At 42.9% G+C, this 25923-nt stretch overlaps 1 protein-coding gene across 2 annotated transcripts in view; it reads right to left on the bottom strand.

Moving 5' to 3' along the window:
• The window catches only part of erfl3 (Ets2 repressor factor like 3), a 49908-nt gene extending 24178 nt beyond the window's left edge, over nucleotides 1-25730 (bottom strand). Inside the window, exon 1 of one of the 2 annotated variants that reach the window (XM_080471680.1) lies at nucleotides 25095-25730. In XM_080471680.1, the coding sequence (XP_080327806.1) occupies nucleotides 25095-25116 (22 nt within the window). In that variant the 5' untranslated portion in view covers nucleotides 25117-25730. The remainder of the gene's footprint in view (nucleotides 1-25094) is intronic. The other variant, XM_080471679.1, reaches the window with a different exon arrangement.
• Between the last annotated feature and the right edge of the window lie 193 nt (nucleotides 25731-25923).

Consider the following 25923-nt stretch of genomic DNA (forward strand, 5'->3'; position numbering starts at 1 on the left):
GGGCAAACACCATTGAATTTCCTCCTTTACAATAAACAGTACGGAGCTTTATGTAACCGCTTCATTACAATAGTAAGGAAGTGGTTCACATGTGGTTTGGTAGCAGAGGCTGCACTGCAGTCATGTGATTGACGAGAGAATACGTGAATTAGAATCTAAAGTGAAAGACATTGTACGTCTACCATCTTAAGCTAATAATTTGCTTCAAAGTAACTTGAGGGGAACGTTGTTACGCCCTAACACCAGCATGTTGCAGGCCACAGGCGCCTCTCTTCTCCTTCACTCTGTCTCTCTACCTCACAGCCTGGTGTTAATGCACTTCTCCAGCCAACAGCTTGGCAGAGAGCTGCCAGTTGACACTTCACCTCTGGTTCAACAACACACTGCCTACACTCACTGCTGCCTGTAAATCTGTGAGTGCACCTCTGTGTGTGGGAGCGCACGAGGAGGTCACTGATTAATATCGACTTATTATTACAGCATTACCACAGTATTTATAGACCAAGTCCTTTATTCAAACGTGCAATATTTTACGCTTGTCTTTCAGGAATCAAATGTTCTAATAATGCAATCATCATTCTCAATGGGTATTTAATGTTTTTGTATGTTGTTTTTTTTACTTGGTTTTATCAAATTGGCAATATCAAACAAAACATCCTTCCATGCACTTTATTGACTGCTTTATCCTACGTGGGGCTGCAAGGTGCTGAAGCTGATCCCAGCAGACTTTGGGAGATGGAGAGTACACCCTGGACAGGTTGGCAGTTCATCACAGAGCAAACACACCGAGGAAACACTACCAGAAACATTCAAATTCACACATACAGGAAATTTTAGAGTCACCAATCAAAATCAAACAGATGTTTTTTGGTTTTTTTAGGTGGAAAGAAACCGGAATACCCAGACAAAAACCATGTACGCAGGTAGAACAGACTGTACATAGAAATGCCCTGAAGCCGAGCTCGAACGTGAATCAGGGACCTTCTCATGAGAGTACTTAACACTACATGACCAAGCCCCTCTTTTATACATGTAACCACCTTTGATTAAAAAAGAAAGGGAAAAAAACACTTCTGTTAGAGGAATTCTGTCATCCTTGTCCAACTTCAGGTTAAAAATGTTTCTGTTTAATTTTCAATTTAAATTTGGGAACTGTGAATCTATAGTCACTCTCACATGTATTTCAACTTCATAGATTTTAACTGGCCATTAAAATGTGAAGAAACTTTTAATCGGTCTTTCCCAAACATTGAGATGACACGAGAAATTCTTCTACATTGAAACTCTGGGTACGTCCGAAAAGTCCCTCCTATCTCTTTATCTATCGACTTTTCCTCAACCCCGGAAGTGTTTGGTGTAGCGGCCATGATAAGGACTGTCCGAATTCTCAATAAGCAAAGTAAAGGAGGCTTGTTGCTTCCTTTAGAGCCTCCTTTAGCTTAGGAACCACTGATGCATCCTTTATCAAAAGGAGGCGAGCTCATGCTGCCCCACAATTCCTTGCAACGACAACATTTAAAGGGATCCGCTCATCTGAGCGTTCAGGGAAACTCACGATGTCGGAAAAAGGGAGCAGATCATGTAAGTTACCAAAGCAACAATCTGCCATGAACAACTTTAAATCATATAAAACCCAAATGCGCTTTTTGTAGTCCATTTTCGGAAACTTGTAGTTCTTTCCCCCACCATGGTGGACGTGACTAACTTGCGCCGCCGTCGCATTATTATGACGTCACTAAGTGAAAGTGCGGTCCGACTGCCACACCACCGTGATCGCCTTTCACCAACTCCTTTAGGAAGCATTCTAATACCTTTTCTTAACCGTGTGACATCATCTACGGGGTTAAGGTAAAGTCGATAGATAAGGAGATAGGAGGGTTAAGAAGCTGCCAAAATACTGTAACAGTCAATATAAACACAATGAAAACTGGTCGGAATTTCTTTTTTTTTTAAAGTACATTTACAAAGATGTGTTTTTAAAAAAATCACTTGATTAATTTTATGTTAATCAGCTGTCTGATCATTTCAATATTCCCCAAAAAAATATTCCATTGCTCAGCAACAGGACTGTCACAGTTTATTTGTGAGGTCAGCGGGTCAGCTGGAGGCTTCGCCTGCCTGCCTGTCGGGTGGAAATGGGTCCATGTGTGTTTAAGTGATAGGTGGCACTTCCGGGAGGTGCTTTCCTGGAATATGCCAGCAGAGCGGGACAGGATGTCAGCAACTGTTACGTGCGCCACAACAGCAGATGTGTTTCCTGTGTGCATACAAGAGTCAAATGTGATACACACTGAAATCTGGCTACAATCAAAGCCCTTACAGGAAGAACAAAAATTGCACCATAACCATGACAATAACACTGATAACTTCAGCTCTTTGAAATGAGGGGGAAAAAAGAGCAACTCCAGGGATAATGATGAGATAATTTTAAAATATTAGCAGGAATGTACTGCTGCTGAGGAGTTTCTTTGGATGTCTTTCAGACAAATGAGTGTTGACGATGTGCCTGCGAACACTTCATTTACGTTGACACAGTAATGAGTGCACGTGACAATAGGTCGTGCCGAGCATCCAGTCATGACGGTGACACACAGAAGTCCAACCAGCTGAAAAGATACACAGAACCAGAAAAACAAGTCCACAACAACTATAGATCAAAACTGTGTGTGTGTGTGTGTGTGTGTGTGTGTGTGTGTGTGTGTGTGTGTGTGTGTGTGTGTGTGTGTGTGTGTGTGTGTGTGTGTGTGTGTGTGTGTGTGTGTGTGTGTGTGTGCATCAGTGCTGACTCAGTGCATGAATGTGTTTGCAATTCAGCCTTCACAACGCAAACTCTCCTCCAGTCTCCTCTCTCTCTCTCTCTCTCTCTCTCTCTCTCTCTCTCTCTCTCTCTCTCTCTTTCTCTCTCTCTGTCTCCTAGCAACCAGACACTTAAGGCCTAAAAATAACCCCCCAGAAACGAACAGAACAAAAAAATAAAGCATAAACGGCAATTAATCCTTTCAAGCCTGGAACAAGGACTCAAATAGAGCAGGTATTAGAAAGGAAAGAGCAGGGCAGGGGCAGGCGAGCAAGAGGGAGATGAAGAGAAAAGGAGTGGGAGGCTGAATCTGCCAGCAACAGGTAGTCGTCAGGAGACTGAGTTTTGCACAACACAAGTGTGTATGTCTGTGTGCGAGTGTATGTCTGTGGGAGCACATGTGGGTTCACCAGCTACGAATGGCAGACAGAACTTTTCCACTTGTTGAAAAGGCTTTGGGCCACTCAAGGCCAATACAGGTCCTGATATAAGCCACCTAAAGCACCATGGGGCTGCTGAAGCAGTGAAAAAAGCTCTGTATCATAGAACGCTGGTCACAATCTCTGGTGATAAGCACAAGAGTAGGTTCATGGTGGTTTCACACATCAAATTTAAAGCAACCTCAGAAGAAGGGAAGGGAACATTGTCCATTTTTGCTTTAAAGAATGAAAAGCATTGTCAATATTATAGGAAATTGTCCAGCGAACTACAAAATGAACATCACAGACCCTGAAGTGAAACAACCATGAAAAATGAGTGTCATTCAAGTTGAGAAATGACAGTGAAATGACAAATAAAACTTAATCCAGACTTCTGCTGTTCATTTTTTAATCATATTTGTACAACTTTATGAGCAGCCTCTGTATACACCACAGAATCATATAACTAGCTTATCTATCTGCACATTTACCCTGATATATGTTCATTATATTCAACAGCTCTCACCTTGGAAAAGCTATATCAGTTCTTGATATACTGTAATTTCTACGTCAGGGTCGCTCACTGCTCTCGTGCCTCTAACCTGAAGCAAAAACATCGCAGTATACCACTTGATGGCAGTCCACAATGTGGATTGTACAACATATTCCTCTCTATGTAAGCATCTGTGACATAACCCTAATGTACTATAATCTCAGTCATTTTATTTTATTGTTTTGCACAACCCTAAATGCTGCTTGCGTCATTATTTCTCTGTTAATTTGGTTTTAACACACACACACACACACACACACACACACACACACACACACACACACACACACACACACACACACACACACACACACACACACACACACACACACACACACACACACACACACACACAGTAATGTATGTCTCTTGCTCCAGATTGGGCCTCAGGCAGCTGGTCACTATTGCAAACAATTTATTTGCAAATTATGTCAACAATGCAAGAAGGTAGCTCTCCTGATCAAGATAGCTTTGATTTACTATAATGAGGCGAGAGGCACGATACATCATCAATCTCTGTATCCAAACTATAGATGGGATTACGGGCTCCACAGCTTTGACTACATCTTGTTTTAAAACATACAAGTTTCCCTGCATGCTTTGTTATTCCATAAATTACAAAGGTGTCCTATTATATTTACATGATGACGGCAAAGTGACCGTGCTGTTTAGCCAAGTACACAGAACCTTGTTTCTTTGTTTGTGATGACACCGGAAAAACATGACCATTGCATATCCCGTCATCCCATGCTGAAGTGCATCAATTTGCTACTAGTGTGCAGACCTGTGAACAAAGCAATGGGGTGTGGGTGTTCTGACGTGCATCACACAACGATCGTCTGTGCGTGTGTGTGTGTGTGTGTGTGTGTGTGTGTGTGTGTGTGTGTTGCTGAGCACGTCAAAAGTCTCAGAGCGGCCTCGCTCTCCCCGTCTTTGACGAAGAACACGTGTATTGTGATTTTCCCTCCTCGTTCTACAGCAGGAAATAAACAGTGTTATGAAATAAAGTAAAAGACGACTGAGTCATGAACACACGCATACACCGAGGCCTGCTGTCTAGCGTCTGAGGCTGACGTTGGATTAACATTCTGGATGTGTGATAGCAAGCGAGAGACAAAAGTGTGAGACACCTGATCTTTGCACCAGATGTCAGTCCAGGAGAAGCTGTTCTTGTCTTTTTTTAAATCGGCAACAAGAATGTTATGGTGGGTTTTTTTCTCCCCAACATTACAAAGACATTATAGCAGCTGACGCTTCCCATGTTTGAGGAGTTGTTCCTTAGTCTGTGAACATCTGATTTTGAACAGTCACTAGGACCGATTGTAGATGAATCAATCTAATAATTGATTAGGCTGCAAAGTATTGATAGATAGGAGTTTGATAAGAGTACTTTAACTTTTATTTATAAATTTTTTTTGCTTAAATATCAGTTCAAACCCCAAATCTGCCATTAATATGGCAAATATCACAAGAAAATACCCCTCAACTGTAATCAGAATTGTTTCGATGTTGTTTACTCGGTCCCTTTCACAATTAATCAATTTTACAATTGTTTTTAATTAATTTTTCATCACTCAACTCATTAATTATTTCTCTCATTGTTTCAGCGCAAGTTAAAACTTTGAGTGGCCCTTCAGCAAAAGCACATTAATTCATCTTAACTTTCATGACTCTGAACCTGACCTGGAGATACAATAGTTGTCAACATAAAATTGACAAACAATAAGCAAGCTGGGTTTCTGAGGAAGTTATGTTGAGAATACTTTCAACATCTAACACAACGGAGTGCCAAGTTTGACTCATTGAGCCTCGAAAGTTCACGCTTTTCTAGGTTACCATTAAAATCTGCTAAGTGGTAAAACCGCCAGTCAGTCAGTGATTAATTATACTTGATGGAGACATTTGTAATTTATCCTCCCAACAGCGACTAGACATTTCCAAAGTTCTAGCTTTAGATACTGCGTGTGCAGCTTTGTTGACCTTTTGCAGAAAAGCAACAATACGCAATATATTTAGTGTTGGTTTGTGAGAATACTTTGCATTGAAGGTTGAAAACTAATTCCTTTTGAATTAAACTGTTGTTTTCTTTTCAGACTACATTTGTTTCCAATGGTTTGTCTGGCCGCAGACTCTCTGAAGATTCTCTTCAAGTTGGGAGAACAGGCATGACAACAAGAAACGGCCAATGAGCACGCCCCCATACAATCAACACAGAAATGAAAAACAATGCTGTCATCCGTCAAATAAGTCAACTACAGATGAACGAAGCTAATGAGGTCAATAGTTTTCATGCACTTCCCTTCAAACATTTAGATTCACGGCGCCTCTTTGGAGCTTATGAATTTGGCCAACATTGTTTCGCTTATTTTGACTGTTACAAGTAAGGTTTATTATGGAGGGTGTTTTTAACATGTTGACTGAAGTCAAGTTTGTTCCTTGGGGCTAAACTGGAGCTACAGCAGGAGTAAAAAGCAGTGGTATAATAGACGAACGATATCCTTGGACTATCTCTCTTGAATCATAAATACATTAGCTCTAGTTCCATAGACAAATAGTAATCTGATCCGAATAAAACTGTCATGTAAACATTTCTATCCGATCAGAGTCAAATTCCATGTGAATGGCACATCGGTTTGCTTCCTGCTGTTGTTGCTTTGTGCAAAATTCTGAAAAGCAAACACAGCTGGTTGATGCAAGAGACAATGCTGTGCTTAAAAGACTGATGTGGGAGCTTGTGCACGTGTCACAAACAGCCAACGTCATAGTGCAAAGCATTATGGGATTGATCTACCGTTATTCTTGGAGCTTAAAAAGCCATATGACCCGATCGCAGTGTGACTCAATAACTGTTTTCTGAATAAGGCACACTTTTATTCGGCGGCATATTGCTCATAAGGCTTTATGTTTGAACACATAACAGATAAACCATCTTCATCCACAAGAAAAACAAGGAGTCCAGCAGCAGATTGACTAAGCTCCGCAGAGCCCTGAACTCCTAATCGCTGAGTCAGTCAGGCATCACACGAAGAGACAGAATAAATCCACAGAACAAGTGCAGCAAGTCTTGCACTCTTTTGTTTCAGATCTGCTGATTTATTGGGACAGAATGTGAACGTGTCTCACTTAAAGCCTGCTTAATACCCACTCTCAGATTTCTGAAACCCGTTTTTTTTTTCTTACTCGGAGACCAAGCCTATCTGGAACACATTTACATGTGGTAAATGAGCACTTCATCAAAGAAGAGGCCTGAAACAAACAGTCTAAAACACGGTATAAGGCTTGTGGGAATACAAATGAATACACATTTTATGTTATTTCCCCATCAATGAGATGACGTCCGACCAGGTCTGGATAAAAACTAACAAAATTAAGATAAAGGTAAACTAGCCAAATGTGGATTTAGATTAAGAAAATGGAGATGTTAAAGGCTGATTAATTTGTTTTCTATCACCCATCCTACTGTATAACAGGATTTTTTAATTGCGTGGGTCTTTAAATGGAACATATTAAAAATTCGGTAATGAACACAAATACAGACAACTGTATATACCAACAATGCACATTTCCATTTGTGTAGGATGAAATGTACACTACTTGTATGTTTTTCTTTCCCTTTTAATTTCATAGATATATATCTGTGTGAGACATACTGTAAATAGTTCTGATGATGATGATGATACACTAATGGACCTTACACACAGAAAGCTCATGCACTCAGTTTCATTGTTAACCCCTGACATGCATTCTTAATGCTGGTGTCAGTCTGGAAAAGATATAGGCACTTTGCTGGCCCAAGTATGATTTTCTGCCTGTAGTACATGGCAAACACACATTAATAATGGCTAGCTCATGTCAACATCGTCTTGTCGAGAAAAAGATGGAGTTTAATTGTTTCAATAATGTCAGTAAATCACACCTTCAATTTCTACACACGATCGCTGCTTCTTCTATCATGATCTTTTAGCTGTGTAGGGTCCCACATGAAGCTATGTTTAGCACAAATAATTTCTTGTTGCTGTTGTTAACTGTGACAAGAAGCTCTTTTACTCTGCTGCAGCAGCACAAAGCTCTCATTCATGTGCGAATACTTTTTTTTAACCAATTCAACCCATGAAACTCTGATGACACAATAGCCATAAAAAAACAAAAAAAAAAAACATTTTCACACTCATCTTCTAAGTCTCAAATGGGAAGCCTGGGGATGTACTATATATGTGCAACTGTTTGTTACGAGCTGTTGTTCAGACTAGAGGTGAGAGAGGAATAGGTGACTGGCCCTGGGGAATCGTGTTTTTCTCCCCGCTGCTGTCACTGGCTTGCAATGGCGAGGCATTCGCTGTAAGTAGTAACACATAAACACGCACAAATACGTACAGAAGTACTTCGCTGCACTGATATCCCAGAGGGTGTCTGACAGAGTATGGATTGACTATCAAAGTATAACTTGTTCAAGTAAATTAACATTTTATACATGTGCAAAGAAGCCCACTTCCCTGTACACTGTGGAATCATCGGGGGAGACTTCAGACTAACTTAAGGGTGAAGCAGAGCGTTGGTGGCCTGGTATTCTAAACGGACCCTTGGGTGCTGCCTGAACAGGGGACGCTGGCGGCTTGCCAACCAGCACTGTTGCTCTTAACACCTTCCTGCTGCTTGGAGAGAGAAGAATTAAGAGTTGAGTACAACATCCAGCTTCCTAGGCGCTAATAGACAGGTCATTAGGGAAGACTGGGGCTAATCGGACCACTTAGCTTTTTACAAGTAAAGCAGGTCTTTATCAAAATTGGGGCAACTTTACTTGTGCTACACAGCCCAGTCCTAAAATGTGACAATGAGCTTGAAATTTAGCACTTCAGGTCCTGTGTTCCCTAAAAGTTAATAGACTATAGGTGACATGCCTGAAATGACACCTAGATCCATCTCACTTGTAATTTCAAAATTCGACATGTGCTAAAAAACACGGAAACTAACCAGACTTGATGTCATCATGCCACAGTTGGAGTGACTCAGCCTTTACAACCTTGCTGTTGTCAAACACGCTTGTACAAAATATTCCAAATACAACTGACTAGATTTATAAGTTTTTTAGTGTCTTTAAGGTTGCAACAAAAGAAAAAAAAATTCTCAAAAACATAAGCACCCTAGTGTTTACAAGCCAAAACAGGACACCGTGTCATGCTTGAATCTTATTGTCCCTCAAATAAGCAAACAAGTGTATTTATGCCTTCAATTGAATGTCCAAGCTGCGTTAATAATATGCCATATAGCATCAATTTTCCGTTCATCACAAGGAGCCTACAGTTTTCTTCCAGAGCCAGTCAGTGACAATCAGAGGGTCGTAAATAGCACACGAGTCCTACAATGCCCAGCTCTAACCTACATGGCAAAGAAATATTGACAGTTGGTCGATGCAACTGAAAGTCCTTGTATTCACAAAGTAAACTTAGCAGAACTAAGTACTCAAACAAAGGAAGTAATATAAGGCAACATTAGTGTAAAATTAAATGTGTTTTTCACACACCCACGGTGATATTTAACAGTGCCTTGCATAGCAATGCATGCACCTTCTAAGTCTTCTGACGCAATTCGACTTTGTGCCCTCAGTGGTTCCTGTGCGTCAGCAATGTGTGTAAACTGCACCCAAAATACACACTACTTCACCAGGTCCCATCAACTGATTCCTTCCTCTACTTCTAGTATAGAGTCCTCCATCCACACCCCTGCTCCCCCCCTCCAGCTTGTGCATCCAACCCTGTGCGCTTTCCTGCCATTCTTCTATTGCGGCTAATTTTAGATGAAGGAAAAAGCTCTGTCCACATCTGTTAGTCATTCTTCACTGTGTGTGTGTGTGTGTGTGTGTGTGTGTGTGTGTGTGTGTGTGTGTGTGTGTGTGTGTGTGTGTGTGTGTGTGTGTGTGTGTGTGTGTGTGTGTGTGTGTGTGTGTGTGTGTGTGTGTGTGTGTGTGTGTGTGTGTGTGTAGCTGAGAAGAGACAGAAGGGGAAACTGGGAAAAGGTCAAAGGAAAAAGGGGGAGAAGAAAGGAGAGGGCAACGAATGAGTGATGAAAAGCAAATAAAAGGTAAGGTGAAAAACACCCGGGATAAAGACAGAGTCACTGTCAGAACCAGAACAAATGCTCGTCATGACTGGAATATGACTGTTTAGAATCAGAGTGTTTTGCTCTGCATTTTACTCGGCCGCGGTAAACCACAAGAGCAACAACCTGTCATCATGAAAAAAGAGAACTTGATATAAACAAAACATTACAATTTAGCTCAATTTGCCCTGAAAAGCACAGACAAATGTAAATGCAGAGTGCTTGGAGACAATCTTCTCTTTAATGACCATAATTCATCCAAGTGGGAATCATTTGTAATCCAAAACAAGAGAACGGCTAAGGACACAAAGCCTTTAGTTTTCACAGACAGGTCACAGGAGTCATGTCAAACCTTGGTGAGTTAAAGGTAACGCTCACAAAATCCTTTCTTAGCAGTGAGATGATTGTATACAATAACATTTCTTACCCTGAGATTAAATTAAACTAAATAAACCTTATGTTCACCTGCTAATTTTAACAAACAGGTCCTGTCTGTCTTGTCCTGAAAGCTTTGTACGTGCACGAGGTAAGAGGCTCCATTTACGGCACATGAACCCGCCAGGTTTGGTGTTTACACTGCCGAGTCACTGGAATGGCAACAATTCATGCTGGCCAATTAGTAAACTCAACTCATTTATCGTGTTGCCATGTTGAACACACGTTTTGAAAATATGTAGCGACCGACAACAAGAGGCGAGATGTATCTGCTGTAAAGAGCAGCCCTAACAGACTGCTGTATTGTCTTGACTTGTGTGGTCTGAACTTGGTCATCTACATCGTCACCTCAAGTGGACAAAGCGAGCATGCAGAAATAAAACCTCTCGCACGCACCAACACAGAAGCAGGCATACACATGCACACTGCGCTTTGCACACACAGGGTTCTGGCAATCGCTACAGTGTGTCACAGTGGGATGTGAGGGGGGACACGGAGGGCAGAGCGCAGCATGTTTATGCATGTGCGTGTGTTTGTTTATCCCGTCGTAAACAGGGACGAGAGACACACGCCGTGTCGCCGCCTGTCACCACTTTCCCCTCATTGCTTTCACCCTTCATTCACATTCTCCTGCCTTCCATCGAGCCCTCTCCCTTTGCCCTTGCTCCGATCTTGTTCCCCTTCGCCTCCTTCTCCTCTAACTCCCACCCCACTTGGTCAGCTTGTTAAGCATGTCTCCTAAAGCTGATTAAGTAGTGTTGATCAGCCTTACGTAACGCTCACCTCGCACAGACGTCACTGCCAGGGAGCCAGCCAGCACTGTCTCTCTGGCAAATACTATCTGCACATCGATGTTCAATGAAGTGAGGTTTCCATTTTTGATTTCTCTGAATCCCTCTCGCAGGCACACGCGTGTGCACACACACAAATAAGACTCTGCACCTACACTTAAATGTTGTGTCGGGCACACGCTAACTTGCAAGCACACGCACAACTAGATTCACTGCTCATGGTAACATTTTTCATGAAAGACAAAGCCCCTCCGATTCCACTGAAGTTATATCATTACACAATCTTTCAAATCATGACATTTTTTTCTAACCAGCATCTCATCTGATTGAGTGTGAATAAATCCCTGTGCTTAGAGTTTCAGCTGTGTTTTGGTATCTTGTGTCGCCTAATCAGCAAGTTTTCAGCTCCATAGATGTTTAAAGCTGTATTTAAACTATCACACTACAAGAAAAATGCTTTGCTAAATTTAAAGCAGAGCATAAAGACTCAGACAACTTTTCATTTTGTGATTTTCTGATTAAAGAGCTGTTATTGTATAATATCAGCAGGCAACAACACAGGATAATAAAATATGCTCGAACAGAATCCAAAGAAATCCCCCCTCCAAAAAATAAATAAATTAATCCATCAGTCAATCTTCACTTTGATAGGTTTTCTCCTGCAGTGATACAATTCAAAGTGCTACAAGGAAGGCCAACATGGTGACAATGAAACAAAAAGATGAGAGACAAGGAAAAGACAACATTTTATCATATAGGATACTGTTGTTGTTGGGCTACCCCCAGATTTTGTGATAGTTTATCAAGTGTACTTTATAAGCCCTAGTCATCAGATCCATTTACAGTGATAAGGACATACATCCATTAAGTGGCTATGCTGGAGCTGCCTGTAGGGAAAACCCTGCACCAGATTAATTAAAGGAGTGGTTGAGTTAACGAGGCGGCGCACACAAGCAGGTTGGAAAGGCTGGCCTGAACGGCTCTCCGCTTCTCTCATCTCCTGGTTTGCTGTTGCGCTTTGCCTCGGGGGAAAGATTAGAATCCTCAGCTGGAGCAAATAAAGCTGGACGTTATGCAAGAGCCAGAGAGAGAGCGACAGACAGAGAGAGAGAGAGAAAGAGACTGATGATGAAGATGATGATGTAACTTGAGGGAAGAGCAAAATATAGAGATGAAGAGCCAACCAGATGACGAGGAAGAGTCACAAATGTGTGAGACAGGACAGGACAGGACAGGACAGGACAGGACAGGACAACCCCCCCCCCCCCCCCCCCCCCCACACACACACACACACACACACACACACCTTGCAGTACTATATGGTGCCAGCCACCCATCTAAACAATGGCAGCCCATCCGCACTACTGGGCAATGAGCTCAGCTGTAAACACACAGCTGCCCTGGTCTGATGCTCTGACGGAGGCCGGTCCTCTTCAGACTCTCACTTCTCTGCCCCTGCTAAACGTAAAACCAGATCGCATCATGTAAGGTCAATCTCAGTGTTACGCTTCCTTTCATTACAGCCTCCCTGAGTGACGTATATGAGGTTGTGTTATGTTGTGTTCAACTTCTGACTGGCCAGTCTGACCAAGAAAGGCAGACAGGAGCAATAAATGCTGCACTTAAACCGTAAAACTGACTATAAGTGCTTGATGATCACTAAAGAGCTGTAAATGTTATAGGTTGTGGTCATACCACTGGGATTTATAAGGGATGTCTCTTCACTTTGTAACAGTGGAACAATGACAATTTGATGAGCAATGAGTTGACTGAACATGTGGATTTGTCCACAGTGCAAAATGTGCCATCAGCCTGATTTCCTACACGCTCTGGTGCCTTCCCAGAAAATCACCCAATACTTTTTCTCTTTTGGTAATGTATTGGTGAAAAAAAACAACAACCGCAAACCTGAGATGAACAAATAAAGATACTACTACACCAAGTATTAAGGTTCGGCGTCAATATTATTTGGATTCTGCTTCACAAATGGAGACAGTGGTGCTTATCTGTAGGGCTGGTTGACCACCACTTTATCATAGCAACCAAGACGTTTATCATGCAGTGAGGGAGCAGGTTCTCTATTAATGACATTAGTGTTACCTCTACAGCAGAAAAGTCATATGAGGAAACATTTCTTCTTATTATGATGTTATTATGATGTGTGAGATTCAGAGTTACACAAACCTGTCCTCTTCTAACCTTATTACTTCACTACTGATGCTGATAAAGAAAGATTTATTCATTCTAGCTACTGCTACGCATAGTCGGTTCTTACGATTTTTATAGAAGGAGGCATCACTTTTTTGGATGACGTTTTTAACCAAACAAGAATTTCAAGACAATAATAATTGCTGTCAGGAGGGACAGAAGGAGAAAATTAAATTGAGGAAGGAAGTAAAACGAGAGAGAAAAGAATGGTCAATGGGGAAGGAACTAAATTCACGGAGATTAAAAAAAAAAAAAAAAGAGTGACTGGCAGAGGGAAAGAGCAATGAACTTTCTCCCCTCTATCAGTATACTGCATGGATGGTGTTATGTAAGAGCCGAGTGTACACACACTGATTACCTCCGCTCGGTGGAACTCATAATATGATGCGCAAACTCAGTGTGTGTGTGTGTGTGTGTGTGTGTGTGTGTGTGTGTGTGTGTGTGTGTGTGTGTGTGTGTGTGTGTGTGTGTGTGTGTGTGTGTCTACATGTCTGAGAACAGTGATACAGCTCAGTTACATCTCAGAAACAAAACCCTGAACACACTTATTGTACAGTGCGGACACAAAGTATTGTCCTGAGCATCTTGGATCATCCATCTGATGATCTGAAGTATAAGATAGCAGGGGGTTCCCCGTGGAGTGACAGCTGCACAAGCTCACAATCACGCCGCCACAATACCTTTGCCACATACAACAGATTAACGCCATCGCATTCACACACTCTTATTACAGATAGTAAATCAGATCTTGCTAACTGAAGTGATTCCAATCATGAAAAAAAACAATATTATTGCACTTGATTTGTAGCAACAATGTGGAAACAGATTTGAATCAATCTGTGAAGTCCTTGTAGCTGCGCTGTCTGTACAGTACATCTGTGTACAAACCACAAAGGTTGCCGAGGCCACGGAGAATGCCGGGGATGGCAGATGCACAACATTAAAAAAATTATTAATCCATGAAAATAAGACAAAGAACAATGTTCCTGTACTAGTTCTTTATTTTTCTGTGAAACTAATTTATATCAACGGTCCTCTGAGTGATATGCTGTGGCAATGGTGTTATTCACAATTATGAAAACACAACAACCATAAAGGTTTCTCCCTCACATGATCATTCATAGTCGGCAATCGTGTTGATTTTTCTTCAAATCCATTCTTACAAGCGTCAAGCAAATGCATGCATGAAGATTAAATTGATAGAGAAAGCAGCAAAGTTGGTTCAGTGTGTTTTTCACGGCGTCTCTGCAGTAGTTAGAATGCGTGCTGTGGGTGTAAGCACTGCATCGGATAGGACAGACGCGCACATGATCAACAGGTCCATAGTTACCATTGCGGAGAGACTTTTGTTCCACACAACTTGATCACTTCATTTGTAGTGTGAAAGGCTGTCAAAAATCTAAATCAATAACAAATAATATAAATAAATATTTGTGATCTTAATGAAAATATCCATTACAAAAATCATTGGATTTTGAAGAGGTACAGGTCAACAGTATTAGACTGAACACATGGGTTAAAGCCAGAAGATATTTCTTATTTTGAGTATTTAGTTTTGCATCTAAGAATGTCATATGCCAGCCAGAACACGCGGTTGCCACTAATCGGCGCACAGGAAACGTGGGCTGGGGGCTTCAGTCAACAATATGGATGTACAATTCTCGCTGCACTGAACCTAATATTGACATGCCAGAATTATACATGGCAAAAATTTGTGGCATGCTGCTCAACCCTGAATCACACAGAGAAACACGTTTACACATTCATAAGATGAACATCAATGAGTCACACAAGCGCGCACGCACAGATCCCACGTTCCCACACACACCTCTGCACTCTGCCTCCACTCACAACTAACCTAAGGGAACGAGTGTACCTTTGCACAGAACCTGGCTAATTCCTGGGCCAGACGATCACAATAACCCTACTAACACAACACCCACACTCTCGCGGTGAGGATACTTGCTGGGGGGCAGCTGGAGAGTGTGTATGAATGACTACAAAGACCTTAGTGTATGTCTGCGTGTGTATGGGCAAAAGCAATTCACTAAAATTATGGTTACAACACTCTTAATTCATTTTCTGCACTCTTTCTGTAGCCTGAAGTCAAGGGTGTAATATTTGGATTAGTATAGTTTGGTGGGATGTAGATGCCGCACTTACGTCTTGTTTCCACGGTAACGTATATACAAAGTAACAGTGTTTACCACAAATGCACATGCTGAAAGCTGAATGCCAAACAAGTAACAGAAAATATGCAAATGAAACATGTCTCACTGAATTCACCATATATATTCAACTTAACTCAAGATTTGTTTTGTCATAGAAGTTTCTTCTTGACTAATCTGACTGACTTGATGTGCCATATGCCAGTTAATCCTTCAGTGTAGATGTGCTTTTAATCATGTAACAGCTTCAATGAATACCCCAAAGAAGCTTCAACAAAGTGGTTTTAAGAGAAAATACACTGGCCTAATGGCCTCCTATCAGGCACTGTGACCAAGCATGTTTTTTCCTTTTACCACCAAACATGCGGCCCCGTTTAGCTCGCTGTCTTCCCCTCCTTTCCCTGAGGCTCAGAGAAATCCCTTCTGTAGCAGTTGATCCTTTCTTCTTGGCTTTCGTTTTCCCTCTCACCCTGTGACTGGTCAGGGGATCTAACACACTTTAATCTCCTAAAACAACAATCACTGTGTGCATATGTACAGTAGGCATGTGTGTTTGTGTGTGTGTGTGTGTGTGTGTGTGTGTGTGTGTGTGTGTGTGTGTGTGTGTGTGTGTGTGTGTGTGTGTGTGTGTGTGTGTGTGTGTGTGTGTGTGTGTGTGTGTGTGTGTGTGTGTGTTCGCCCACCCGCATGAAACTGCTTGGTTGTTACATAATTTCACTAGGCCACATCTGATGCTAAAAATGGACATGGATAAAACTATTGTGACCGAGGGCAGGGCTACTGTACAGACGAAGAGCTGCACCCTCGTACACGTAGAACACATGTACATACAGATGGGAGGAGGTGGGACTAGTTGCTCTGAACTAGAAATCATAACGTTGAGGTATTTCCTGGATTTAACTAAAGATTAAAAGTCTTATAAGACTGAAACATATTCCATTTGTGCATCAATGAACAGTTTAACCTAAGTGTTTTCCACATATTTTCCACAATTCGGAATCACACCAGGTGCAATTTGAATGAAATGAGGCGTTCACGCCAAACCACAAGCCCAGTGAAAACCCAAACCCTTTCCCCCTCAAAATCACTAGCGAACTAAAAGCTTAAGACATGGACGAAGAGGAAGTCACAAGCTGTTCCTATGGGATGTCATGGCAATTTTGTTGTCATAGTTATTGTTGTCATAATTAGTTGGACCCTTTTAACAATAGTCATATTCAGGTTGCCTGGATTTCATGAGGCTGTAGCCTTGTCAGAAAAATGTGCAATGGGAATGTTTCTGCCCTTTTTCCCCCGGCAAGATAACTTCACCTTTCTGTTCATTTTTAAAATGTGACGCTGTTCAGTGTGCAGTGTAGGATTCATCTATATGTTAATAAAAGTTTAAGCCAAATAAAGGGTGAAGCAATCCACTGCAATCCAGCATCTGCCAAAAGCAAAAAATCATAAAAGCCGTTTGGATAAAGAACTGCAGACTACACACACAAACCTAAAAATCACTGCTTTTAAGTAAGTGTATCACTTCCCTGGCATTAATAATTGACTCAAACGTCAACAAATGACCAACAGCATCACCATCTTCAAAGGTAAGAGTGTATCTCTGGGTCAAACACTTAAGAAGTGAAGAGCGATATGCTATACAAGACTGGCCATCACACTGATGAAATGAACGGGTTTCCTCCCCAGTGTGTGTGTGTGTGTGTGTGTGTGTGTGTGTCAGAGGATATGCTATATGATGTGCAGCACTTATGGCCATCTCTGTCATTAATGTTTAATCACTTTGCTTCCCTATAAATACCTTTCCAATGATCAAATGCATTATTCAGTTTCTCTTAGGCCGGCATACACACAGATACACAAAGCACAAGTACACACACACACACACACACACACACACACACACACACACATACCACGCACCTGGAAAGTCAAGAAAAAAGCAAGAGTTCAGAAAGGAAAAAAGTCTTATGAAGATTTAAAAAGATGATGGCCAGCGGGCAAAAATAAAGTCAGATGTTTGTCCGGGTGAGATGGGAAATTCGCCACACTTTATTCTGCCAATGTCCACATATTTTGGAAGAGGCTGAAGGATTTGTGCACGTCTTGTTAGACATATGTTCAAACAGCTGGAGGCCAACACCTGACTTGGAGCCTTCCTTTGAGTTTCTATGACTTTGGCAGGTCACCTTTTCCTGACACATTTTGACAGTGACTGATGGTTTTTTTTTTTCATACCATTTGATGCCAGCAGACATCCATGTTGTATCTAGTCAACGAGTTCTGCTGGCTGATAAATCAGGGTGTCCGGTGAAAGAAAAAGAGACGGGGTAGGGTGACATGAAGCAGGAGAGAGCCGGGGAAAGAGGAGGAGAAGGCTAATGGAAGAAGAGCTGCCACTGGGGTATTAGTCCATGGATTGGTGACACAGAAATGATAGAGAGAGGGAGGAGACGATGGTGGGATAAGGGGGGGGGGGGGGGGGGGGGGGTCAATCGATGCTTAAAAAGGTTTCACTCCACTACAGGGGCGTGTGCATCTGTGTGCGCACAAACACACACATAAGTCTGTTTGAAAATGAAAACACTATCCGTGAGCACACACGCACGCACGCACGCACGCACGCACGCACGCACGCACGCACGCACGCACACACGCACGCACACACACAGCAACAGACCTTTGATTCAAGCATAAGATACAATACCAATTATTGGACAAATTTTGTCAGAGCCTGTGGGTTTGTGCAGCTAAATCTTGTGTAATATAGCCAGTGGCCACAACCGGGGTCGTCTTGAAAGCTGAAATTATATCAAACAAGCATATCTCATAAAAGAGTGAGGATGTCTTTTTTTTTCTTCCGTTCATGTACAAAAAACTGCTATTTCATTATTAGTCTGAATAACAGCTCATGAACATCGGGCAATGTTTACTAAAGTAACATCGCTGAAAGGTTTGAATCCTCTGTTTGTTGCCTACGACAATGCAATTCAGTCTAAATTCCTGCCTTCTAAATGTACATAACTTTCACACATAAGCCTGGATGAATAGGCTCAAAGTTCAAAATGAGCTATGACGTACAAAAAAGAGAACAGGTCTGAACACGGAGAGAGAGAGAGAGAGAGAGAGAGAGAGAGAGAGAGAGAGAGAGAGAGAGAGAGAGAGAGGTAAGGAGGGGAGAAAGTGCCGGCATGGTGACAGACAAGCAGAAAAAGAGGAAAGACTGGTTGAAAAGAAAACTTTGAGCGTTATCGTCTTTCCTTGTATGAGGTGAGGGGAACGAGAGAGAGGGGAGGAAAAGAGAGGGAGGAGTGGGGGAAGGGAGTGAGGCGAGGAGGGGTGACAAGAGAGAAAGTTTAACTTGGCGCCAGACAGCGTTTCAAAACCTGACAGCCAACCGCGCGCACGCACACACACACACGCACACACGCACACACACACACACACACACACACACACACACACACACACACACACACACACACACACACACACACACACACACACACACACACACACACACACACACACACACACACACACACACACACACACACACACACACACACACACACACACACACACACACACACACACACACACACACACACACACACACACACACACACACACACACACACACACACAGAAGTCCTTTTGGTGACTTCCCATCGTCCAAAATTAGATTTAGATATTTGCCCTCCACCCCTACTCCCTGGGTCCAGCACAGAGGCAGATTCCCAGATAAAAATAGCGAGAGGAACTATTCAAACACTGCTGCCTTTCCGCAGGGAGTGTCTGCTGCCTGCGCTGGACTTAAGGGGTTAGAGAGGGGTTAGGAGCACCACTCACCACCTTCCTGAATCGGAGCACTTGAGACAGTGGGACACTTCAGTCACTATCATCACACTTTAAAACAAACATACACACATGTGCTACATTTGTTGTAAAGACCACATAACATAGAACTGATAAAGAATAACTGTGATTTAGGATCACATTGCCTTTAAGCTTGTGTGCAACAAAACATTGAAGTGAGCTGCAGAAGACAAATCAAATATAGTTCTGACGAAATACCGTATGCTTCGCAAGTATGACTAACAAAATTGTAGAAACACTTGATTTTTCTTAAACTTCTTGTTTTTATAACAGGGACAACCCACCTACTTGCAACCCCTACAGATTCCACGAAGGCCCTATCATACTTGTTTTTTCTGCCTAAAGCACGCAGTGGATCCAGTCACGTAGTGATGTTCTGGTATGTACATTAGCAGCCACACTAGGTGCTGATCCCTCACTGTAAAGATGCCCTCAGCATGACCAGTATTATTGGGGTTAATCTAAGAAGATTAGGAGTATAGATTACAACACCGCTGAGGCCAAGCCAGGCGGCTGACAAAAACAGAAGCCGTTGGGTGCAGCGCCATCAACAGAGGATTATACCAAACTACTGTGTCTGTGTGTATCTGCTGAGGTGTGGTCAAAGGCGGTGCAACTGTTTGGAGGAGGAATGAAGGAGGTGGTAGCTTCGTGCCTCAATGTTGTCATGGTCCTGACAGCTTACACCCGGATTGTGCTCCAACCAGCAGTGTGCTGGGAGTCCAGAGCCTAACCTGAGGGACAGATGATTGTGTTGTGAAGAGGATCCAAAATAAAAACCTCTCATCTCGAAGGATCAGATATATTTAGTTACCTGATCTTCAGTGTGTGTGTGTGTGTGTGTGTGTGTGTCTAGACTGAGATCAGTTTCAGTGGCACCGCTGTCACCAAAAAGCTGTTACATACACCAACGAGCTTCGATGTACAAGCTTTGTTCACAAGTAATACCTTTACACTTCTGCTCACCCAGAAAAACCTGCCTCCTTCATATACACACTCGATATTCTTTCACCACGGCATGCCATTCAACTCCTCACACCGAGTCACCTCTACAACACTGTGGCTCTGTAAACTCCCCATATTACATTTCAATACACATGCATGCCCACAACACAAGCAGCTGCTGAATAGTGCAGGTCAATCCATGCACACGAACACACCCTGCTGCATTCTCAACATGAATTCTGATACCCATCTGAAAAGAGACCCTTGTGTTTGTGTGTATGTGTGAGTGTGTATGATGGAGCATGCAAGCATTTAGATGCTACTAGTGTTACAAAAGTATATTACTTATGTCCCGATGCAAAACATGCATGTCATCCTTGGGAGGAAATAAAAATATATGTCTGGATGAATGCATATGACAGTGACTGTGTTCATGAGAGGTTTAAATAGATAGTAACTGTTGTGCTTTCCCCCTCATGTGTAATGCAACACAGCCGGCAACTATTAACCTTCGAAGCAGGAATGTGGGAGGTCCAAGAATTCCAATATAAAGCAGCAGTATGTGCGAGTGTGTATATACACGCACATATGCTCATCAAAAGTGGTAGTTATTTGTCGACAGCTCTACATGCTCAGACATACAGACTCAACCCATTACCAACTCTATCCAATAACCAATACAGTTAATACGAGGTCAGACTGAGGATATGACCAATGCCATCACAGTAAAACTAGGTTTACAGACATAGATGCATGGCCCGAGGACACATTTAGTTCTGCAGCTTGATTATCGGAGTAAAATGTGAATTTTAAATGGAGTTCCAATCTCACAGGCACATAGCTGATAAAAACACAACTGAGACCCTAATAATCTATAAGGCCCACTGGTCTGAGCTGAGGTTAATGTAAAGTTCTCTGGGTCAGGAGGGGGGTGGGGTGGGTGGGGGTGATTGGCCCGAGAGGAGTGCTGGACGGCCGGGCAGCAGCACCCTAGGCTGTCAAGGGTAACACGGCCTCACTGGCTGTGGTCTCGCTTGCCCCCCTGGTCAAGGGCGGCACAGGACTAATGGTGGGGAGGTCCATTAGTGTCGAATGGCTGAGCACATTGTTCCCTTTGGTCACATTCCTGGCTAAATACAGACATTTCCACAACTGAAGCCCCCCTCTACCAGAAGTCATTTGTCAACTTAATGTCACTGAAGACCATATCAAAACTTTTATGAGGCACTGTTGTGACAAGGAAAAGTGGGGCATGCTGACGCTGCACTGGAAAGACTCAACTCTCTCTGCTGTAACATCAGTCTCAGTCAGTCTTCAAGATATTGAGAGCCCAAATTGAACGTTTTACTACAACGTAAAGCTTTTCACTGTATTCAGGCAAAGGACTGCATATGATTTAAGCCCTCAGTTTAATCAGGAAAACTGTCATAATAGTGCTCATAGTATTCCCTAACAGCTGATATATTCATACCAGCAATCAAAGTCAATTCTTAGCACCCAGCAAAAGTTTTACACTTTTTTTTCAGATGAAAGATAACCCGTTTTGTTTAGAACATCATCTGTTTCATCATACTGCCCCATAAACCAGGCTGTAAAACTGTACTAGGATGGTGAGAGGTAGAGGTTTTGCTGTGGTCAGCATTGTAAGGGAGTTGTCACAGATAAGGCTAATCGCGGTGCTTATCATCACAGCGGTGGTTGAGATTGAAAAGCATATATATGCTCACAATCACACACATAAACCCACACAGGGAAAAGGTGAAATAGTCCCTCTCAATTCATTATTCATAAGCCACCCTTTTGTTTCCTTCCCGGTCCCTGTCTTATCATAAAGTAGGATATTGTGTGTGCGTGTGTGTGTGCATTCAGAATAAATAGTAATCGATAGTTGTGGCAACTCTACAACTAATGAGCGACAGAGAGTAACACAAAGCAATTATCAATGACACTGCACACGTTAGTGAAAGATGAAAAACTGACTCAGATGGCCAAATGTACCTCTATCACTCTCACACACATGGATTTCACACATTTTCAGAAGTGCAGTCTCTTCATGTGTCAAAAGCACTACCAACCCATGAGCTACTCCATGCCATTATTACCACAATGAGAGGTCCCTGGCCCCACAAGTCCACACACAATCAGTCCCAGGCCCTGCCCCACTCCCACCATTGTCCCGCACTCCACGCACACACACTCACAATGGGCCACTCCAGAGCCAGGGGTCCCACTATGCAATTCCATCACACAAAGACACACACCAGTCCTTATCCCGTCAGAGAGAGAAAAGAATGACGGAGGTGGCAGGAGAGAAAACTGTAACCCTCAGGGAGGCACAGAGGAAAACGGTTAAAATACAAAAGCAGGAGTGCAGAGAGAGTGTGTGTGGGGGCGTGTAGATAACACATTAGGAAGGGAGAGACTCACCGTGGGGCAGTTAAGACTGTGTTTCTGTAAGTCCTTATCACCGGAGCTCAATCAATCATTAGCAAAGCCCTTGAGGTGCGACTGTTTAAAGTGTATTTGAGATTATATACACCACCCATAGCTTGACTAATGCAACCTGTGGAATATCCAGCCTCTCACTAGTAAACCTGACAACATCAAAACAATGACAAAGCACAGGTAAACGGCAGTGGTTGGTTATGGACAGAAAGTGATTTGGATGCTTTCCAACATCACCAAACCAACACCCTTCCACCAACAACAATAGATATTGCTCTGTCATTTCCTGCTTCATCACACCCATCTCTTCCTCAGCAAAAATCCTGTCGTCTATTCAGTCTAATAAGGTGGCAGTGGAAAAGACAACTGCAAGGAAACTGTAAAGTGATAAAGGAGAATAGGGATGTAAGCGTCACAGCAGCAGCATCCCAACATATAAGACATAATCCCACACCAAACATCCAAGTATGTTTGATTACATTTTTATCCTACAGATATATCCTTTCAATAAATATGTTCAGTGTAAATCTCAGGATATAAACACAGGTTAAAGGTTAAAGCATGTGTTCAAATTGGAAATGCAGCAACAGAAGGAGATCTGACCGATCAGGAGAGCTACATAGATCACCAAGTTTGATTATTCAACTGTTTAGTGCTGCTATAAAATCAGGTTTGTGGTCACATAATCACACTGAGCTTTTATGTCTATAAAATCTCCCATACATTAGTTAATTATCATAAGTAATAAAAATGTAATTACTTGAGGAATTTGAATGGCTACGCATGACAAACATGTGTGTGCTCAAAAGTCATTAACTTAATATTGAAACATTTCAATGAACGAGGATCATAATAGCTGATAAAGAAGTGAATGAACTGTTTTTACAAAAAGTTCAATGTAAATTACTAGTTGTGACTTCCCAAATCCTCCCAATCCAGTAAACCTTTACAATTTACCTCTATATTCACATAAACTGATGTAATTGGGGATTTGAAATAAAATGCATAAAAAGTAGTAATGGCTGTCAGCGGTGTTAAGCACTGTCTGAATGGTAGCACTCACACGCAACTTAACACAGGACCAGTTAACCTTCTCTTCTGAACAGATAACAAACACAAAGTCAACTACTCCTTCAACTGCATACATCCAACCCACAGCCTAAACACAATCAATTTTTAGTGCCTTCCCAGAAGGACGTGAGCTATTTGCTGCCACACACACTGAGTTCCTTGTAATAAAAGGGCTACTTGTGGTGGGTTGTGGCGTGATGTCATCGTAGTCTCCTCCATGCCTGCAGGGAGTGGGTGTGTGTGCAGGAATGTGGAGGGCCGAGGGGGCTAAAGGCTGGGTGTAGCGGGAGTCAGGAGGGGACACGATGGGGGAAGGGAGGGGACCATCCCAAGTGGAAAGGGTCCTGCTCAGTTATTCTTTCAGTGACACACACATACACATGGCCCCAAGCCAAATGCTTACCAGTAACTACTTAGAAAGTTATCACACTGGTCCTGCAGGAAAAATAAACTTATTAAATATGTATATATTGTTTTACAGAGAACAGCACAACTTAAATTTTAAATATTAAATGATCTCAGCACGCTCTTGGATGTTATACCCACTGAATATCTTGGGCTCCAGATGATCACTTTTGCAGTTTTGTGACTTTTACAAAGAGGCACATATTTTATTGGTGACACAGATAAACTGCATAGATGGCACACGTGACAGCAGTTCCACTTCCTCCTTTTTGAGGGGAAAAATGCTTCAAAAGAAGGCAAGAACAAACTTATGCAAGCATTTCAGGAATTACACATACAACCTCAGCTGACTGCTGGGAATCCCCACTCTTCCTCAGTCTAATATGCTGACATGCCAAAGTACCTGACACATGTATGCTCAGTTTACTCGGTTAATATCAGCTCGATCCATATATACCTGCCTGGAGACAATCACCTAAACACCACCAACATCAGAAGATGAGTCTCCATGTGAGAAACAGTGGTTCTCACAAAGCAGGTAGTGAAAGGTAGTGGAATGTGAAATTGGGTTTTCAGGGTGACACAGAGGATGTCACTTTGACTACGGTACAGTACAGAAGTCTAACCACTTCCTGTAAAGTACAGTAGTTAACCTGCACCAGATTTCACATGCAGACAGTCGTGAGAACAGCTCCAGATCAACAGGTCTTCATCGAGCCCGCCGGCTGGAAACCCGTGTTGATAGTTCACTGTGCCGCTTGTTAATTCATCACTAATGCTGTTACTGTTAGCACTGCCGACAGCAGCCACGATAAGTAAACAAAACAGAAAAAAAACTAAACAAAAAGACAATGGTGGGTGAAAGAAGAAATCTGAAAAACTTACCACTATCTCCAGGTGTTTTCATTCTCTCTGCTGTAGCTGTTTGGCAAAGTTTGCCAAACTGGAACAATTCCACGAAGTTGCTGGTGGAAAGAAAAGTCAGTGCGTCGGCCTCTTCCTCCCCCCCGCTCCGGGCTTCAATGTGGGAAAAGTCGCTGGAGACACACCACGGCAAAACTTTTACAACTGCCGCTCTCCGTCCTCCCCGGGGCCGCCGCGCACCTCCGCTCTCCCCCTTGTTCTCCGGTTCTCGAACGACCCGAAAGACGCGCTCGCTTTCCGGTCAAGAGACCTCGCTGCCTCCTCTCGTTTTGTCCCGTAAAACTCGCAATCTGCTCTGGAAGCGGCCAACCGTCCCGACTGGAAGCAGCTGGGAGGAAAACAAGGCTTCTCTCTTCTTCTAACAAGTTACGTGACTAACTGTCCGGGAGCTGTTTACACCGACTCAACGGCATCTTTCCACGCTGTTTGACATCCCTCCGCCGCGGCGCGGTGTTACTTCTCGGACAGAAACTAACGTTAGAAAGGAACCTCTCTTTCTTCACGGACTTTTTTAGTCCTTCACTCACTCTCACACCACTCAGTGCGCCCCCCTCTCTCTCGCTCTCTCTCTTTCTCTCTCTCTCTCTCTCTCTCTCTCTCCTCCCCCCCGCGCCTCGCTCAGTCCTCGGGGTGTCGTGTTTCGCTCGCTCTCTTCTGAGTGGGGCCCGCCCACACTGACGGGAGACGCGGGTGGGGAGGAGGAGGAGGGAGGAGGGAGGAGGAGGAGGAGGGAGGAGGGAGGAGGGAGGAGGGAGGAGGGGGGGCTAACGTGGCGAGTCACGCCCACTCA

The sequence above is a fragment of the Lipophrys pholis genome (genome assembly GCF_963383615.2).
Source record: "Lipophrys pholis genome assembly, chromosome: 9".
Lineage (NCBI taxonomy): Eukaryota > Metazoa > Chordata > Actinopteri > Blenniiformes > Blenniidae > Lipophrys > Lipophrys pholis.